The sequence below is a fragment of the Neopelma chrysocephalum genome, unplaced genomic scaffold (assembly GCF_003984885.1).
Source record: "Neopelma chrysocephalum unplaced genomic scaffold, ASM398488v2 Primary Assembly neopelma1_106b, whole genome shotgun sequence".
In the NCBI taxonomy this organism is placed as follows: Eukaryota; Metazoa; Chordata; class Aves; order Passeriformes; family Pipridae; genus Neopelma; species Neopelma chrysocephalum.
In genome coordinates this window covers 396617-411143 of record NW_020897771.1, presented here as the reverse complement: position 1 = coordinate 411143, position 14527 = coordinate 396617, and the positions used below count along the sequence as shown (strand labels likewise).

Here is a 14527-nt window from a genome sequence, read left to right as displayed (position 1 = left end):
CTGCAGGTAAAATGTCTGTATTTACTTGATTTTTTCCAATTCAGGTTTAGAGTTTCCCCTGGCAGCTGAGAAGGGAAGTGGCTACTTTTCCTTGTAGAGGCCAAAGGGAGGGTGAAATGGGCACTTCCCAGGGGTGTTATTCCAGGAGAGGGTGCTCCAGGCTTGGGAAAGCCATGAGCATCCTCTTCCTTGGCAGATGTAAAATCCCAAACCCACATCTCCCATTGCCACACTGGAACTGCTGGTATTCACCCTGCAGATTTGTTCACTGACTTTTTATAGCTCTGCCTTACAAATATTAAACAAATATCATTCTAAGCTGATACAGAAATAAAAATCAGAGCTTGATTTGGGAGAGAGTGAGAGAGATTTCTTAAATCTACCTGTAGAGTTAAACTTCCAAAAGCATTTGAGTGTCTTTGGAGTGCAAGGATGAGCTTTTCCAGGTACTTAGGTGTTTATTTGACATCAGAAAACACGTAAGCTGATCCAATTTTCTAAAAACATTTCTATCGGTACATTTTTCTTTCCCATGCAGATGTTTATAAATGAACATGATTGTTGTACAATAATGCAAAATGTTTGTCAACATTCCCAGCCTCAGCAGACAAACAAATCCAATCAGATGGAGGGTAAACTCAGATGGACTTGAACTGGAAAGGTTACATTTTCTTCTTGTTCCTTTCATTCTTTTATTCTTTTTTTTTTCAAAAAGGCAGGAGTGAAGAACAGGATCTGGAGGCTTTTAAGGTAATAGCTGGAGGAAGCTGAGCTCTGCCTGCTGCCAAGTTTTATTAGTTCTCCTCACAACAACTACCACCACTTCCACAGACACAGTATTTACCAAACATCACCTCCCTGGAAATTAAACAAGCATAACCCTGAAAAACACCAAGCCCCGTGGCTGTGTGTACTGATGAGGATTGGAGGAAAACAAAGCCTGGCTTAGTGGGACCAGTCTGATTCCAACAGCAGGAGGAGCACCCCGGGGAGGGAAGGGGGAGCACTGGAAGCTGAGCACAGACTGCAGATCCAGGGAGCTCGTGAATCACTGTGCCAGAAACCCAGACAGACAGACAGACGACAGTGCCCTGACAGACAGGAATGAGCACACATGGCACAGCCATGAGGGACACTCCAGCCTCTCCCACCCCTCACAGTTCTCCCAGGAGCAGCACCAGGGACAGCAGGCTGGGCTCACCCTTGCCCTCGCTGTGCCCGAGGGTGGTGGGCTGCCATCAGGAGCTGCTGGAGAGCTCTCCCAGTCCCGTGGGAAATGCTTACTGGAGACGACCCAAAGCAGCAGGAGGAGCCTTGTTTACATGGCAAACACAGGGCACACTCCCTGCCCTCCGCTAGCAGCCAAACCACACTGTAATTCCTGGGCAAACAGCTCGGCTGCAGGAGGGATCAAAGCTTCCCACGTCTCCACCTGCAGCTCAAGTGCAGCTCCTAAAGGCCACACAGCCAGGGCAGCTCTCAGGAGAGCAGAACTGAGCACTGAACACTGGGACAGGGACATGGATGGGAATAAAGTATGGGCCTAGAGGATAAAAGCGTCCTTGCAAACCCTTTGTGCTCTGGAGTACTTGAGGATCCCAGCAGTCATCCTTTGGTTTCTCTCTCTCTCTCTCGGGTTTATCTGGAGTAATGGCAGCAAAGTGGAGATTGGTTTGTAGGGAAAAGGCAAGATTATATGGTTTTGCTCCTCTACCATGACACTTACTTTGTTGCAATCCTGTGCTGTTGTGCTAAGCTGAGAAAATGAGATAAACCCCCGTGACCCAAGTTCCTCCTGCTGCATCCCTGCCTTGGACAGTCTCAAGTTTTTACTGGAAGTTAAATGCTCCACAACCCATGTCTGCTCTGCAGTGAGCCCCAAAGTGAGAAAACCAGGAGCAGGATAAATTTTGTGCTGATGATCAGAAGATGCCAGTGGAGACCAGCCAAGCCTTTGGCTGCCAGCTGGGGGAAGAGATGGGTCAATGGGAGGTGCAAATCTGGACAGGAACATCAAACACCTTCCTCCCCCTGCTACCTGGAAACACAGTGCTGACTTGGCAGCGCCATAACTGAAGGCAATATCTCAGGAGCTCTTTTCCCTGACAGATAGAAGATAGACAGTTAAAATAATGCACAATGAGCAGGTTTATGGTATAGAAAATTGATGACAAAGTCCTTCAGTAAAGAACAAGTGATTGGTGCTTGTTAACCAATGACAGAGGAAACAGCAGCTCCTGAGTGTAGAACCCCTTGGCTGGTGGCAGGAAGAGGACTGTGGTGGCACATTCCAGCTGCCTGTGCTGGAGCACAGAGCAGAGCCAGGCCCTGAAGTGAGCTCCTGGATACAGTCACATGAGCAACTGCAGGCTCAGGGGGACTTGCTGACACCAGACTGTAACACCCTGAAGGGAACGGCCAAGCACTCACTGCTGGCTTATTCACCCACCAAGGAGATGGACACTGGGCTGTGTAACCAAACTGCTCCCTGAGCTGGGCTAAGGTCAGACCTGGGCTGCCAGGTCAGTTCAGGTGCAGCTCTGCTGTACTTGCAGCCAGTTTGGGAAAGGTGATGTAAAGGGGCCCAGGGAAACAGGTAGGAAGTGGAGAGATGAAACATGTTCTCCCCCTCGAATCTTAAGTGACGTTCCAAGGTCTCACTGAAGGGGTAAATCAGCTGTAATCTCCTCTAGCCTTATTTGCTGCATTCAGACAGGCAGGGCAGGTAACCTCATCCTCTGCATTCCAGTTTGCTCCCTGAGCAGAAAGATGGGCTTCATGCCAGCAAAGTTGCTGAGATTCCCCCATTTTGGGGGGGATGTAGGCCCACTTCCATTATAATTTAGACTCATCTCCTGTCACTGCATCTGTATAAGACACGTTGACTGTCTCCTCTGCAGCTGGGGGTGAGGAGCTCTCTGAGGCGAAGGACAGTCCCAGCCCTCCATGCTGATCATCCAGGTCAGAATCTTCTTCCTCCTCCTCATTCTTCTGCAGATCTTGGTCACTGTCATCATCATCATCATCTGCTGCTGCATTGTTCTCAATCACTTCAACCCTCTCTCCAGCCTCTGGATCCACATCGGTCTTAAACCACACAGCTTTGTAGCCGTCGTCTGCCACGTGCCTCTCTGTCCTGAGGATGGACTTCACCTCTTTCTCCTGTCCGGTCTCTTCTTCCACTTCTTCCTCTTTCTCTCCCTGGTTGGAGATGGTGCTGGAAGCTGTAGAACCCCTTGAGAGACTCTCAGTTTCCCCTGCATTGTGGGAGGGCAGGGGAGGTGCTGGCTGCTCCAGCACACCAGTCTCCGAGCGGACGCTGCCGTTTTCTGAGGTCTTATCCTGTGTGGTGCTCACGTCTGGGTATTCATATTCCTGGTAATATTCGTTGTCGTGACCCCCAGAGATTTCCTTGGAGAGCTACAGGAAAGACACCTTGTGATTGTAGTGACAGGAAGACAAATGGGGGGTGGGAGGGAAGGGGTGGCTGAAGTGACTGAGCTCCTGCCCAGGGAAGTTCAGCTTGGTTTGCAGTTAGACCTATTTGAAGCCAGGGAAAGATACAGCTCCCTGGCACAGCTATTTTTTATTGACTCCATTTCTGGAGCTTTCTCAGGTCAGTGGGGGCATGTTTTCCAGGAGGGCTGAGCACCAGCACTGTGCACTGATTTGTCCCCACCTGTTTGAGGTATTACTCTGGAGGGGGGTTCACCTCACCCAGGGGGAAGGACTGTTGTTCTCCACCTGAGCCATGTGCTCTGCACTCATGTCTAGGCTCCTGGCAGTCCCATCCTAAGGCACAGACCAACATCTGGTCAGAGAAATTACACCCTAAACTCCAAGGTGACCAGTCTGCCAGGGCCCTGAGAGGTCCAAAAGTAAATAGCTGAAGTGCAGACAAGTGTCTGAGCCCAGGCTTCTCAAATGTGAGGGACCTTTCTCTCCTTTGACTATGGAGGGAGGATGAACTGTGGTTTAGAGACCATCTCTGATATGTGTCAAATTCATCCCAGATTTTGTGCTCCCTGGAGCTGAGGTCCTCTCCTTCCCATGTCTGCTCCCCATCTACCACACAGCTCCAGCCTCGGGGGCAGAAAAGAACAGCAGCAAACACCACCAAAGCAAGGTTACCTGTGCAAACATTGTATTGGGAGTGATTTACCACCTTCACACAAATGTGTGCTATTTGGGCAGCCCACCCAGACTTTAAAACTTCCTCAGATGCCACTTTCTAACTCTTAGAAATTCAGTTACAACCAAGGCACTTACCCTCTTCTTCAGCAGGTGTTTGACAGGTTTTCCATACCATTTACTGGATTTCCATACCAGCACTCCAAGGAAGATCAAGGTAATTAAGAGCAGTGCTGCTAAGGTGCCCCCTAGGATACCCATGTCCTGAGCAGAGTACATCTTATCAGAGGAGGTTCCAGCTGTGAGGCAAACAAACCAGTGTTACAGAGCCCAAACTGGCAGCCAGTGTGTTTAACACAACCCTTCATTGTGGAAGAAGCTCCAACCAAGTTTGAAAGGGCAGGGAAGCATCCTGTGCTGCAGAATGTGACAGTGATATATCTGATATCACAGAATACCATTTTTTTTCTGCCCTAAAAGCAGAGGTGGTTTTGTTTTTATTACATAGACTATTGTAATTTCCAATAAATTACATGAAGTGGAAATAGTAGCCATTCACAGGATAATGACTTTTACCTGGTGATTTAACTAAATCAATATATAATTGACTGTATTAGGCAAGCAGATGCTACATGGAGCAAATTTATGTAGGTCTTTGACTTTCCCACTTCACCATCTTACACTAGAATGCAAAAATGAGGTTTCTTTGTACATTTGTGTGTGAAAATGCAAAGCTTCCTTTAATCCAGAACAATCCCCTCCAATAGTGATGAGCATGTTAAAATAAAAAACAGAAAAGCATAATAGGAAATAGGAAAAGCAGTAGGAAGTACCTGGGGCAGGAAACCCTTTCCTGCCTTTTTGTAGCTGTAGCAATATTCCTCAGCCTACCCAGAGGCAGCTGTTGCTTCCAGCCCCTGGCCAGTGTAAGGCATTTGTACAGAAATCAACAGCGTAGTGGAAAGACAGAAACATTCTCAGCTTGGCTTGGTGGTGGGATTCTTTAAGTTTTCCAGCTTCATTTTGTAGTGTAAATGACTCTCATTAATGATTAATGAAACACGGTTTTGTTCTCCTCCTGATCGTTTATGATAAAGGACTTTGAGTATCCCCTCCCTGGTTTATCATTAATACCCTGGGGAGGGCTTAGGACCTTGGTGATTTTTTGCTGCTTACTCATGTCTCCTGGGGAGCCACAGCCCAGAGTGTGTCCCAGAGCTGTGAAACTCCTCCTGTGCCCCTGTGCACCCTGCCTCACCTGGAGGGTCTGGCCAGGCCAAAGGGAACCTCAGATCTGTTTGGGCCATCCCTGGGTTCTGGCTATGGCACAGAATTCCTCTAAGAGGTTCCGAGCCATTCCCTGTCATTTCAATGTATCTTTTTGCACATTCAGCAGCTCCATTGCTTTGTGTGGTTTAAGTAGCAAGGGCAACATTTCAAAGTTGCCCAGAAGTGGTGGTACATGCTTGGAGCATTTCCAGCTCTGTACTGACACCTGAACGAGCTCTCTGCCAAGCTGGACTGTGCCCTTGCATTGGGGTCAGGTGGTTTGTGGCTGTGCAGTGACTCTGCCTTTAGGGAATCCAAATTTACACCCAGGAGCCCACTTTTTTCCTCACCCCATGATGGTGGTGATGAGAGGGTGAAGTGATGGAACATCAATCACACATCACTGTATAGAAACCAGTGGAGTTTGGGCATTGTGTGCCTATCCTGATGTGAAAATGCATGATATTGGTTCACCTTAATGCAAAGTATAAGTTTCATAAACTTCAAACCTAATTAATTTATCAGACCTATTTAAGAGTCACTTCTCAGAAGTATGGAAGTGTGAGCTATTTTTACATCAACACAGTTAAATAGTAGCTGGAGGGTTATGTATGAAGCCTCATGTCTATCTTATTACTCATGGGTTATTTCTTCTGGTTAGACCGTAAAGTCTTGTGGTAAAAGAACCTGACCTGAGTAGAAAATGCCTTGGCTCATGGGCAAGCCAGGCTTTGGGGAGTGCCAACTACCCTCTGCTGGACCTAAGACAGGCAAGAGAGTTGCAGTTTTCTCTGTGTTTGGCTAAAAAGGAGCAGTGAGGTACCGAGGTCTCAGGGCAACCCTCCCCTGCCATGATAGGACATCCTGCATTATTTCCCAGCATGAATCAGCCCCAGATTTAGCTTTGCGATAACAAGAAAAGGCACCACAATGCACAGCACCACTTAAAGTCTCAGGAGGTTGTTTGAGGTGTGTAAGGATGTTGTTGGAGTGTTTTCTCTGTTAAAGCCCCTGCAAGTATGGGGTTGGCCCCAGCCCAGGCCCACAGACTCAGCAGGTGACTCTCATGGCCAGTTTGCCCAGAGAAGCAGAAAAGACTCCCCAGTCATCTCCACAGAGCAGGAACCAGAGCCCCCAGCCTACCTGTGGCCGGGAGGACCTCCACCTCAATTACAGTGCTTGCCTCCTGCAGGCTCAACACATCTTTTCCAACAGCCTATGGGAACATGGGAAAGAGAGGCTTAGGGACTTCCAAATCTCCAGCTCACCCTCCAGGTCTGGGAGGGGCCCTCTGAGGACAAAGTATCTTGTCCATCTCCTCACCACAGCCCTGCACAGGGGCTGGACAGCCTGGTCACAGAGGAAGAAGAGCTCTGAAGATTCCCTGTGCTGGAAGTGGATGACCTGACCCAGGTCTGTGCTTTGTGCAGAATTCCCAGCACGGTGCAGTGCACAGGTACTGAGGTGGTGTGGGGCAGGAGCAACGTGTGTTGGCAACCTCTCTGTGCCCTGCCTGTGTAGCTACAGCAACGCTGTGGTCAGGCTGGCTCAGACAGCTCCACAGGGCATGGCACTGTGCCAGCAAGCCTGAGGGACCCCATTGGACCTGGCAGGCAGATGGGCAAAGGGAACATGCAGCTTCTTTCAAAGCCTAAAGTTAATAACTGCTTCCTTTGACCCCAGCAAACAAAGCACTGGAATTCCCCTTCTTTCCACAAGCCTGACAAAATAAAGAAGAAAGCTGCCCTACCTCGATGGACACAGTTCCTGGGGACTGCAGCACCACGTTGGTCAGGATGAGTCCGTCTCTGGTTGCGATGAAGTCGGTGCTGTTTTTGATGTAGTACTCAATGTTTGGGTTGAATTTCTGAAAAGCCAGAGAGTGACACTCAAACCACACTCTGCTCCACGTGCACCTTCCTAACAACCCCTTGGCAGCACTTGTCCAAGACACCTGAGGTACGAGCAGGTGTGTGGTGCAAAAAATAAATCTGCACTGAGCAGCTGAGAAAGGCTGAACTCACCTGTGTTCACCCTGGTGCTCAGAGTATCACAAACGCCTCAAAAAAATTCCCAAGTCTTACCCAGCTTCTACTGGTAACTTTACTATTTGCCCAAGCAAAATACATCTATGCAAGAGATCCATATGGGACTGGCTTTGGAAGAGGGGGGTCCGGTAGCTTTTCCTTATTACATCACACCAGAAGTGGTACTGATCTATGTGGAATTTCCAAGGAAATATAATATGGAATACTAGAGGACAACATGCGTTTGCCTCTCCCCACCTCCCCTTCCTCCTGTTTCCTGATCCTGCTTTGAGCCCAACACGGTGCCTTTCCAGTCTCTTACATCAGGGAAATCATCGTCGGCTGCTGTGATTATCAGGGGGGTGGAAGGATCTCCAGCCTGGAAGACAAAGCTCCTTGGGGCCAGTCCAGCCACCACGGTGCCGCTGTAGAGCTCCCTCTCGAAGTGTGGGGGATAAAGGCTCTTGTTGATGACCCTTATCTCTACAGTGGCCACGGAGTATTTCCGGACGTTGTTGACCTGGGTGGCCTGGGGAGGAAGAGAGACAGATGCCAGGGAGATGCTTCCCCTGCTTGTGAGGAGACATGAAAAGACAGGCCTGATGCAATCCCAGCTCAGCAGGATGGCCCCATTCTGTGACTTTCCTTTGCTGTCACCACCCATGAGGGAGAAGTCTCCTAACTTCTGCAAGAGCTTTGCATGTGGGTTGGTGTAAGACAGATACTGGGCTCTTCCAAAAGAAAGGGAGGAACTGAGTTATTCTTAACATCACTGACTCCTGTCACATGCTGGCTGCTGTTTCCTAGAAATCCAGCTCTGCTGGGTGACTGTCTGCAACGGCATCACTTACCATGACTTGCAAGAGGAAGGAGTCTGGGGAAGTCACTATTTTGTTCATAGTTAGATTCCCTGTGTCTGCATCCACTGAGAACACTTCATCTGTATTCCCTGGGGAAAATGGAAAGGCCATTCAATCATCAAATTTCTTCATAAAGTGACCTGGAGCTCACAGACTCATTCTTTTACATCTTCATGACAATATCCCCTGGACAAAGTGCCGTTTTCCTTGCCTGCCTGGCTGCTCCAAGGGTGGGAGTGCTGTCCAAGGACTCAGAGAAACACAACACACATGTGTGAACCCATTTAAATGAGGTAGGACAGTAAAGCTTTGCATTTCCAGTACCTGGGCCCAGATATTGTCAGTTTAAATTCTGACAAATGCCCAGAGCCTCTGGTGCAATTTGAGGACTGGAAGTCTCTATCCAGTTCCCATTCTGTTCTGGGAATACTTATTTCTCTCTATTGGCTACAAAGGGAGTCTAGACACAAACCTTGTATTGATGCAGGGGTAGAAATCAGCATCCTACATGTGTATGTGAATCATAAAAGTACCTGTGTTGGATATGTGTTAAAATATAAGCAGAATTTTTAGTTCACTTCCTCACTCCAAGACACTCTGGGCTCTGTTTAGACAACGACCCCCAGACTGGGTGCCTGTGGGGTAGGGAGGCCACATGCATCCAAAATGCCAGTGGAATTAAGGGTTCTTTGATGTATTGTTGTCAGGAGGATATTCACTGCTGAATGAGGCACAGCTAAAGGGAAAGGAACACTCCACCTGGCCAACAGCTTCTACTTTTGCCTTGATAACTATGCAGAACCCCACTATTACTAAAATAAAATAAAAAAATAAATCCTTTGACTGACTTAAAGGGCCCAATCAATGATTGGCAATCAGTTGGCTGTATTCAAGTGATCTTCTTGAAATCAAGGTTAAAACAGGGCAGATGAGGCAGTGGCAATGTGCTGGGGAATAAAAACACAATTCTTGGCACTGCACGAAAATTATGCTGATAAAGTGAGAATTTTAGGTTCAGCTTAAAGACTGAATGAAAGTGGCATGACCAGACTGGCAAAATCATGTCTAAAAACTTAAAGATAAAACGTGTCTCACCTCCCATAAAACCCAATTTCATTGAGATTGGATTGCGGGACTGTAATTCTCTTTTTCTTCCTCTCTGTACAGACTATTTCTTCTACTTAATCCACAGTGTTCTGTGAATCTCACAGTGTTTCTGTGGCACAAATGGGGGCAAATGCCCAGGCTCTCAGTGAGGTGCCATGGGGGTACCTGCTCTTGGTACTGCAGGGGACTTGAGCAGTGCTCTTTTGGGGAAGGTGGCAATGTGACAATGTCCACTCACCCCCAACGATGCTGTACACGATCTTCTCGTTTATGGTGTAGTCAGGATCAACGGCATAGATGGGTCCTGGGCTCAGGATCAGTGGCTCCACCTGCAATGAGAAGGGACAGCCTCACATGCTACAAACCAGCACTAAATGAGCAATTGGGGCTCTCTCCCATCCCAGCATGGCTCTGGTGGCTTTGTGAGGGCAGAATGGGGTTTATGGCTGCGACGTGGCTGGCACAGGGCAGAGGGGAGCCAGCCTTGGGAGTGGGGTGCTGCAGGAGCAGGAGCAGCAGTGCTGCTTGGGGCGGGGAATTCCACCTTCCGGGGTGACAAAGGTTCCCCGTCCTGCTGAACCCTCTGCACTGTAACTGGAGACCAGCAGGAGCTCATGGAAGTTACCAGGCAATTCCCACTGGGAACAGCATTAGGGCCCTGTTTGGTGGCTCCTGCTCACCGCCAGCTCGGAGATGTTGACGATCCCGGAGTAGGGGCTGCTGATGCAGACACTGGTGTCGTTGTGGAGGAGGGCACAGGGCAGGAACCAGGGTGCTCTGGTGTCTGCCTGCGTGATCAGGATGGTTATTGTTGCAGTAGCTGTTCTGGTGAGGTCGGGGCTGCCCACAGGCCTGTCCTGTAGATAAAGGCAAAGCACACTCATGAGACATCAGTTTTACTGCCAAAAGAAGGGCCTACCTGCCACAAGCAGGGCCCAGGGTCCTTTAGCCCTTGTCACTCCACTCTGTCTAAGGCTTAGCAATTCATGTGAGATTGGCTAAAGTGGTGGGTTGTCTGCTTCTGCTGACAAAGGTGGGCTGACTGCAAGTCTGTCCCTGTAATTGTGGAGGGTGAAAGGCTGCTCCAAGCCCACCACCCACCCTCCCTCTGCCACCCCAGAGATCTCCCATCCAAACTCACCCTTCAGGTAAAAGACACCGGGCTAACGAGGCATTCTGTTCCTCCCCAGGGACTTACCCTTGCATACAACAGCAACCTCGTTGACTGAAATTTATCATAGTCCAGTGCTTTTTGTAAATAAATTTCAGGGTTGTTAACTCCTTTTATGGCAAAATAACCGTCTGTGCCCTGGCAAGGGAAAAGGAAAAATCCTATAGCAGACTCAGTCACAGACATGTTCCAAATCCTGCTCGTTGCTGTGTTTGTCATCTCAATTGCACCTTTAATCCTGGGGAACTGGCTGGGGGGAAGTGTGGGAATGCTGGATGTATTTAATCTTTGGTACTGCACATTGGAGTTGCCTGGCTTGTCAAAAGGTGTGTTCCTCCTCCTGGTTGAAATCTCTTACCTCATTTATTTCCTACACTCAACAGGTTGTCAACAAGCCTTCATTTTTGGTCTGGACTTTGGAAGAAACTGTAAAGCCAAATTGAAGTAACGTACGTTGCAGTTTATAGCCTTCTGCATTTGCTTTGGCTCTCCTTTAATCTTATGCCTTGTCTACAATTCCTTTGAGTTTCTCAATCCTCTCAATTTACACCATTGTGAATGCAAAGTCTGTTCCCAGAGCTGAAATGCAGAAACTGGTGGTTTCTGTTCCCAGCCCCTAAAACCCCTGGGGTAATGGAGGTAACGGATGTGTGTCAGGCACTGTCTGCTCCCTCCACAATGCTTTTCAAAAGTGCAAACATACATTTGGGGGTTCTCTTGAATTTGCTTTTGTTTTTAGTTTCTAGCCAGCCCTTGCACTCCAGGCTGGCATCAGGGACTGTGTGCACAATCCATTTCCTCTGCTGCTGTTGGCAAACAGGGCAAGGACTCCGTTTCCCATCTGACTCAGTGCAATTCTGAGCTCCCTGAGGTACAAAGGTCTCCTGATATGTTTACAGATCATCCCAACAAGACTTCCCTGAGTTTTATGGCTCTGAATATCCCAGATGAAACTTTAATCTGTACAGTGCAATAAAAGTGTGAGCAGTGAGAGAATTCAATACTTGCAGCATTGATGGCTCTGTTCTGTTAGCCAAATAAATGTTTGGGGTTTGTAAAAGTTGAGAGCTAAATGCAATGACTGCTTGAGAACTGGGGCTCTTCTGAATCCAGCTTCTCCAGAGCTACTGTTTCTGCCCAGAGACGCTCACCTGCACTGTGGTTGTGAGTTCATAGTAGATGATGTCCAGGTCAGCATCAGTAGCGCTTAAATCTTCACGGGCTACAATGGTTGCATTCACTTCTGTATCCTGAAAAAACACGTTGCTGGGGTTATTCACTGTGTGAAATGGGCTGAAGCCCCTCCCTGCTGACCCTTCCTCAGTCCCACAGCACTGTGACCCAGTGCCCTCTTCCATTCCAAAAAACACTCACCTCTGGGACAGACCTGGTGAGATTCGGCTGCGGAAACTGTGGATCGTTGTCGTTCTCGTTGAGAATGGTGACAATGATTTCCAAAGAATCGCTCTGCAGAATGGGTAAAGGGAGAGAATCAGAGCCAGAAAGAGGTTCTTGGGGCTGCTCCTGGTTTGCAGTGACCAGAGGGGATGGTGTAAGGAGCAGAGCTAGGTGGGGGCTGGATGAGGCTGGGAGTGTAGTGTGTGTGCCCACAGGGAGAAGGACATCTCCCCATGCCTGTGTGGGAAGAGCAGAGGGAAGCACATGCTGGGTGCAGTTCCTCATCCTGGGGCTCACCTGGCCAGCAGAGTCCTCACAGTTCAGGTACACCACCAGCAGGGGGTCTTCCTGCAGGAAACACAAACCCACCACTGCAGAAACAGCCAACATGTGCAAACTCCTTCAAAGCAAATGACCCAGATTTATGCTTTGCTGAATCAGAAATGCTGATAGGCTTTATCTTGTTTTCAGGTGTACCTAACTTTTCCTTTCTTTCCTTGGTGCTGGGGTCTTGGGATGGAGTCAAACCGGCCCAACCTTCCAGCCTCTCTCCCTGCATCTCCTGTAAGATGCTGACAGAGCTAACCTGTCATTTTCTCCCAGTTCAGGTGAATTCAAACAGAGATTTCTTTTTAAATTGAATGAATCAGAAATGTTCCATGTGGCAAGTACAGTGTCACCTGCAGGGTGTTAACTCTGGATGCTGCTCTTGACTCAAATAAATGTGGGGGTTTACATTGAAAGGGAACTTAAGGATGCTTGTGGCTGTACACAGAGCACTGCAGTGAGGTAAAAGAATGTAGCAGCAACCTAAATGAACAGTGACCTTATATGCTGCCTTTCAGCTTCATACAAGGTCATAGAATCACAGAATGGTTTGGGTTGGAAAGGACCTTAAAGCTCATCCAGTCCTATTCCCTGCCATGGGCAGGGACACCTTCCACTATCCCAGGTGGCTCCAATCCCTGTCCAACCTGGCCTTGAACACTTCCAGGGATGGGGCAGCCACAGCTTCTCTGAGCAACCTGTGCCAGGGCCTCCCCACCCTCACAGGGAAAAACTTCTTCCCAATATCCCATCTAACCCTGCCCTCTGTCAGTGTGAAGCCATTCCCTCTCATCCTGTCACTCCAGGCCCTTCTCCAAAGCCCCTCTCCACCTTTCCTGTCCGTCCCTTCAGGCATTGACTCACCTCATAGTCCACCACCTTTGTGAGCAGCAGCTTATCCCCCTGGATGGTGAAGAACCTGCCGTCGGGGAACCGGGGGTCGATGCTGATGGTGAAGCCTGGCTCCACGTGGATGGTGGTCACCGTGTAGTTAACAGGGTTATTTTCAGGAACTTTCGGATTGCTGTTATCGACAGAACATCCTGGAAAGACACACAGATGAGATGGGAAGCTGCCTGGGGATTCCCACTGGGAAGGAGTCGGTGAGAGCCAAGACCTCTCTGGTCCCCCTAGGGTGAAGTCACTGAGGAAAGCAACCACCTCCCAGCCATATCCCACCGCTGCCTGGGGACACTCCCAGGGCCCACGGACCTCCTGCAGGAGCTTACCTTGCTGCTGTGCTGAAACCCCTGTCATGAGGGGCAGCAGGACGAGCACAGGTGTGAGGAGCCAGCGAGAAAAAGCCATGGGGAGCTGCCAGTCACTGAAGAATCCCTGTTCCCAGCTAAGCTGATCCTCTCTCCCCGTTTCTCCCGGTGCCGTCTCCTGCACTCCCGGCTTTGTGACGGTAGAAACAGCGACTGGACTGGATTGCTGAGCTTCAACCTTTGCCTCCTTGCCTCATTGGGTGAGTTGTTGAAAGATTTACCAGTCATGGAACATGATGACACGTACATTCCTATTTCTTCTTTTTTCCCTGGGTCTCTCCTATCCTGAACTCTTCATGGCAACAAGAATGTATTTGAAGCATTTCAGAACTCAGGGCCAAGCCCTCCCCCCTGAGATGAGCATGAAGGACAAGGGCTGGCACTTGGGAAGCTGCCTGTATTCTCCAGGTTCTCCCAGTGGGAAGGTTTCTAATGTGCCAGAGATGGGGTCTGTATCCCACAAGGTGAGCAGAGTAGATCCCGACAGGGACAAGGCTCGGCAGCCCAGGAATTGCCCAGCAACTCTGTAGGGAAAACACACCTCCTTCTACCAGTGGCCAGCAGTGGCTCCTTGTAGGGATGCCTCCCAGAATCCCCTTCCAGGGGACCTCTGCTCTCACTGATTCTTTTAAATTCCCAGCTGATTTCAGAAGGCTTTCATCTGCTGCACCTCAGCCAAGTGGCTGCTAGTGGCTCAATGGAATCCAGGCTGTCAACACTCCTTCTGAAAGTACTCCAAGAGGAATCTTTCCTAGCAGAGACTTCCTATGGACCAAAATAAACAACTGCCGAGGTTTGTTCAGCCCCTCAGTAAGGGAATGGTGCTTAGGTGAGCACTGGAGTGGGAAGGGCTCCTTTGCAGGTGTCAGGTACATTATAGATGGTGAAAAGTGCTGGAGCAGGATGGGCTGAGCAGGGTTGTGCTCGGCACAGGACTGCAGCTGAAGATCCTTATTTTAGAGCTGCTCT

General features: G+C 49.1%; 1 protein-coding gene across 1 annotated transcript; it reads right to left on the bottom strand.

Annotated features, from left to right (window-relative positions):
* Positions 1 to 444: 444 nt before the first annotated feature.
* CDHR5 (cadherin related family member 5) lies at positions 445 to 14431 on the bottom strand. Its single transcript, XM_027696379.1, has 14 exons — positions 13520 to 14431; positions 13155 to 13333; positions 12261 to 12311; positions 11940 to 12032; positions 11717 to 11815; positions 10593 to 10703; positions 10075 to 10251; positions 9633 to 9723; positions 8279 to 8376; positions 7750 to 7956; positions 7151 to 7267; positions 6544 to 6616; positions 4270 to 4430; positions 445 to 3420 (listed from the first exon to the last, which is right to left on the bottom strand). The coding sequence occupies exons 1-14, from the start codon at positions 13596 to 13598 to the stop codon at positions 2836 to 2838; spliced, it is 2121 nt and encodes a 706-aa protein (XP_027552180.1). The 5' UTR covers positions 13599 to 14431; the 3' UTR covers positions 445 to 2835.
* Between the last annotated feature and the right edge of the window lie 96 nt (positions 14432 to 14527).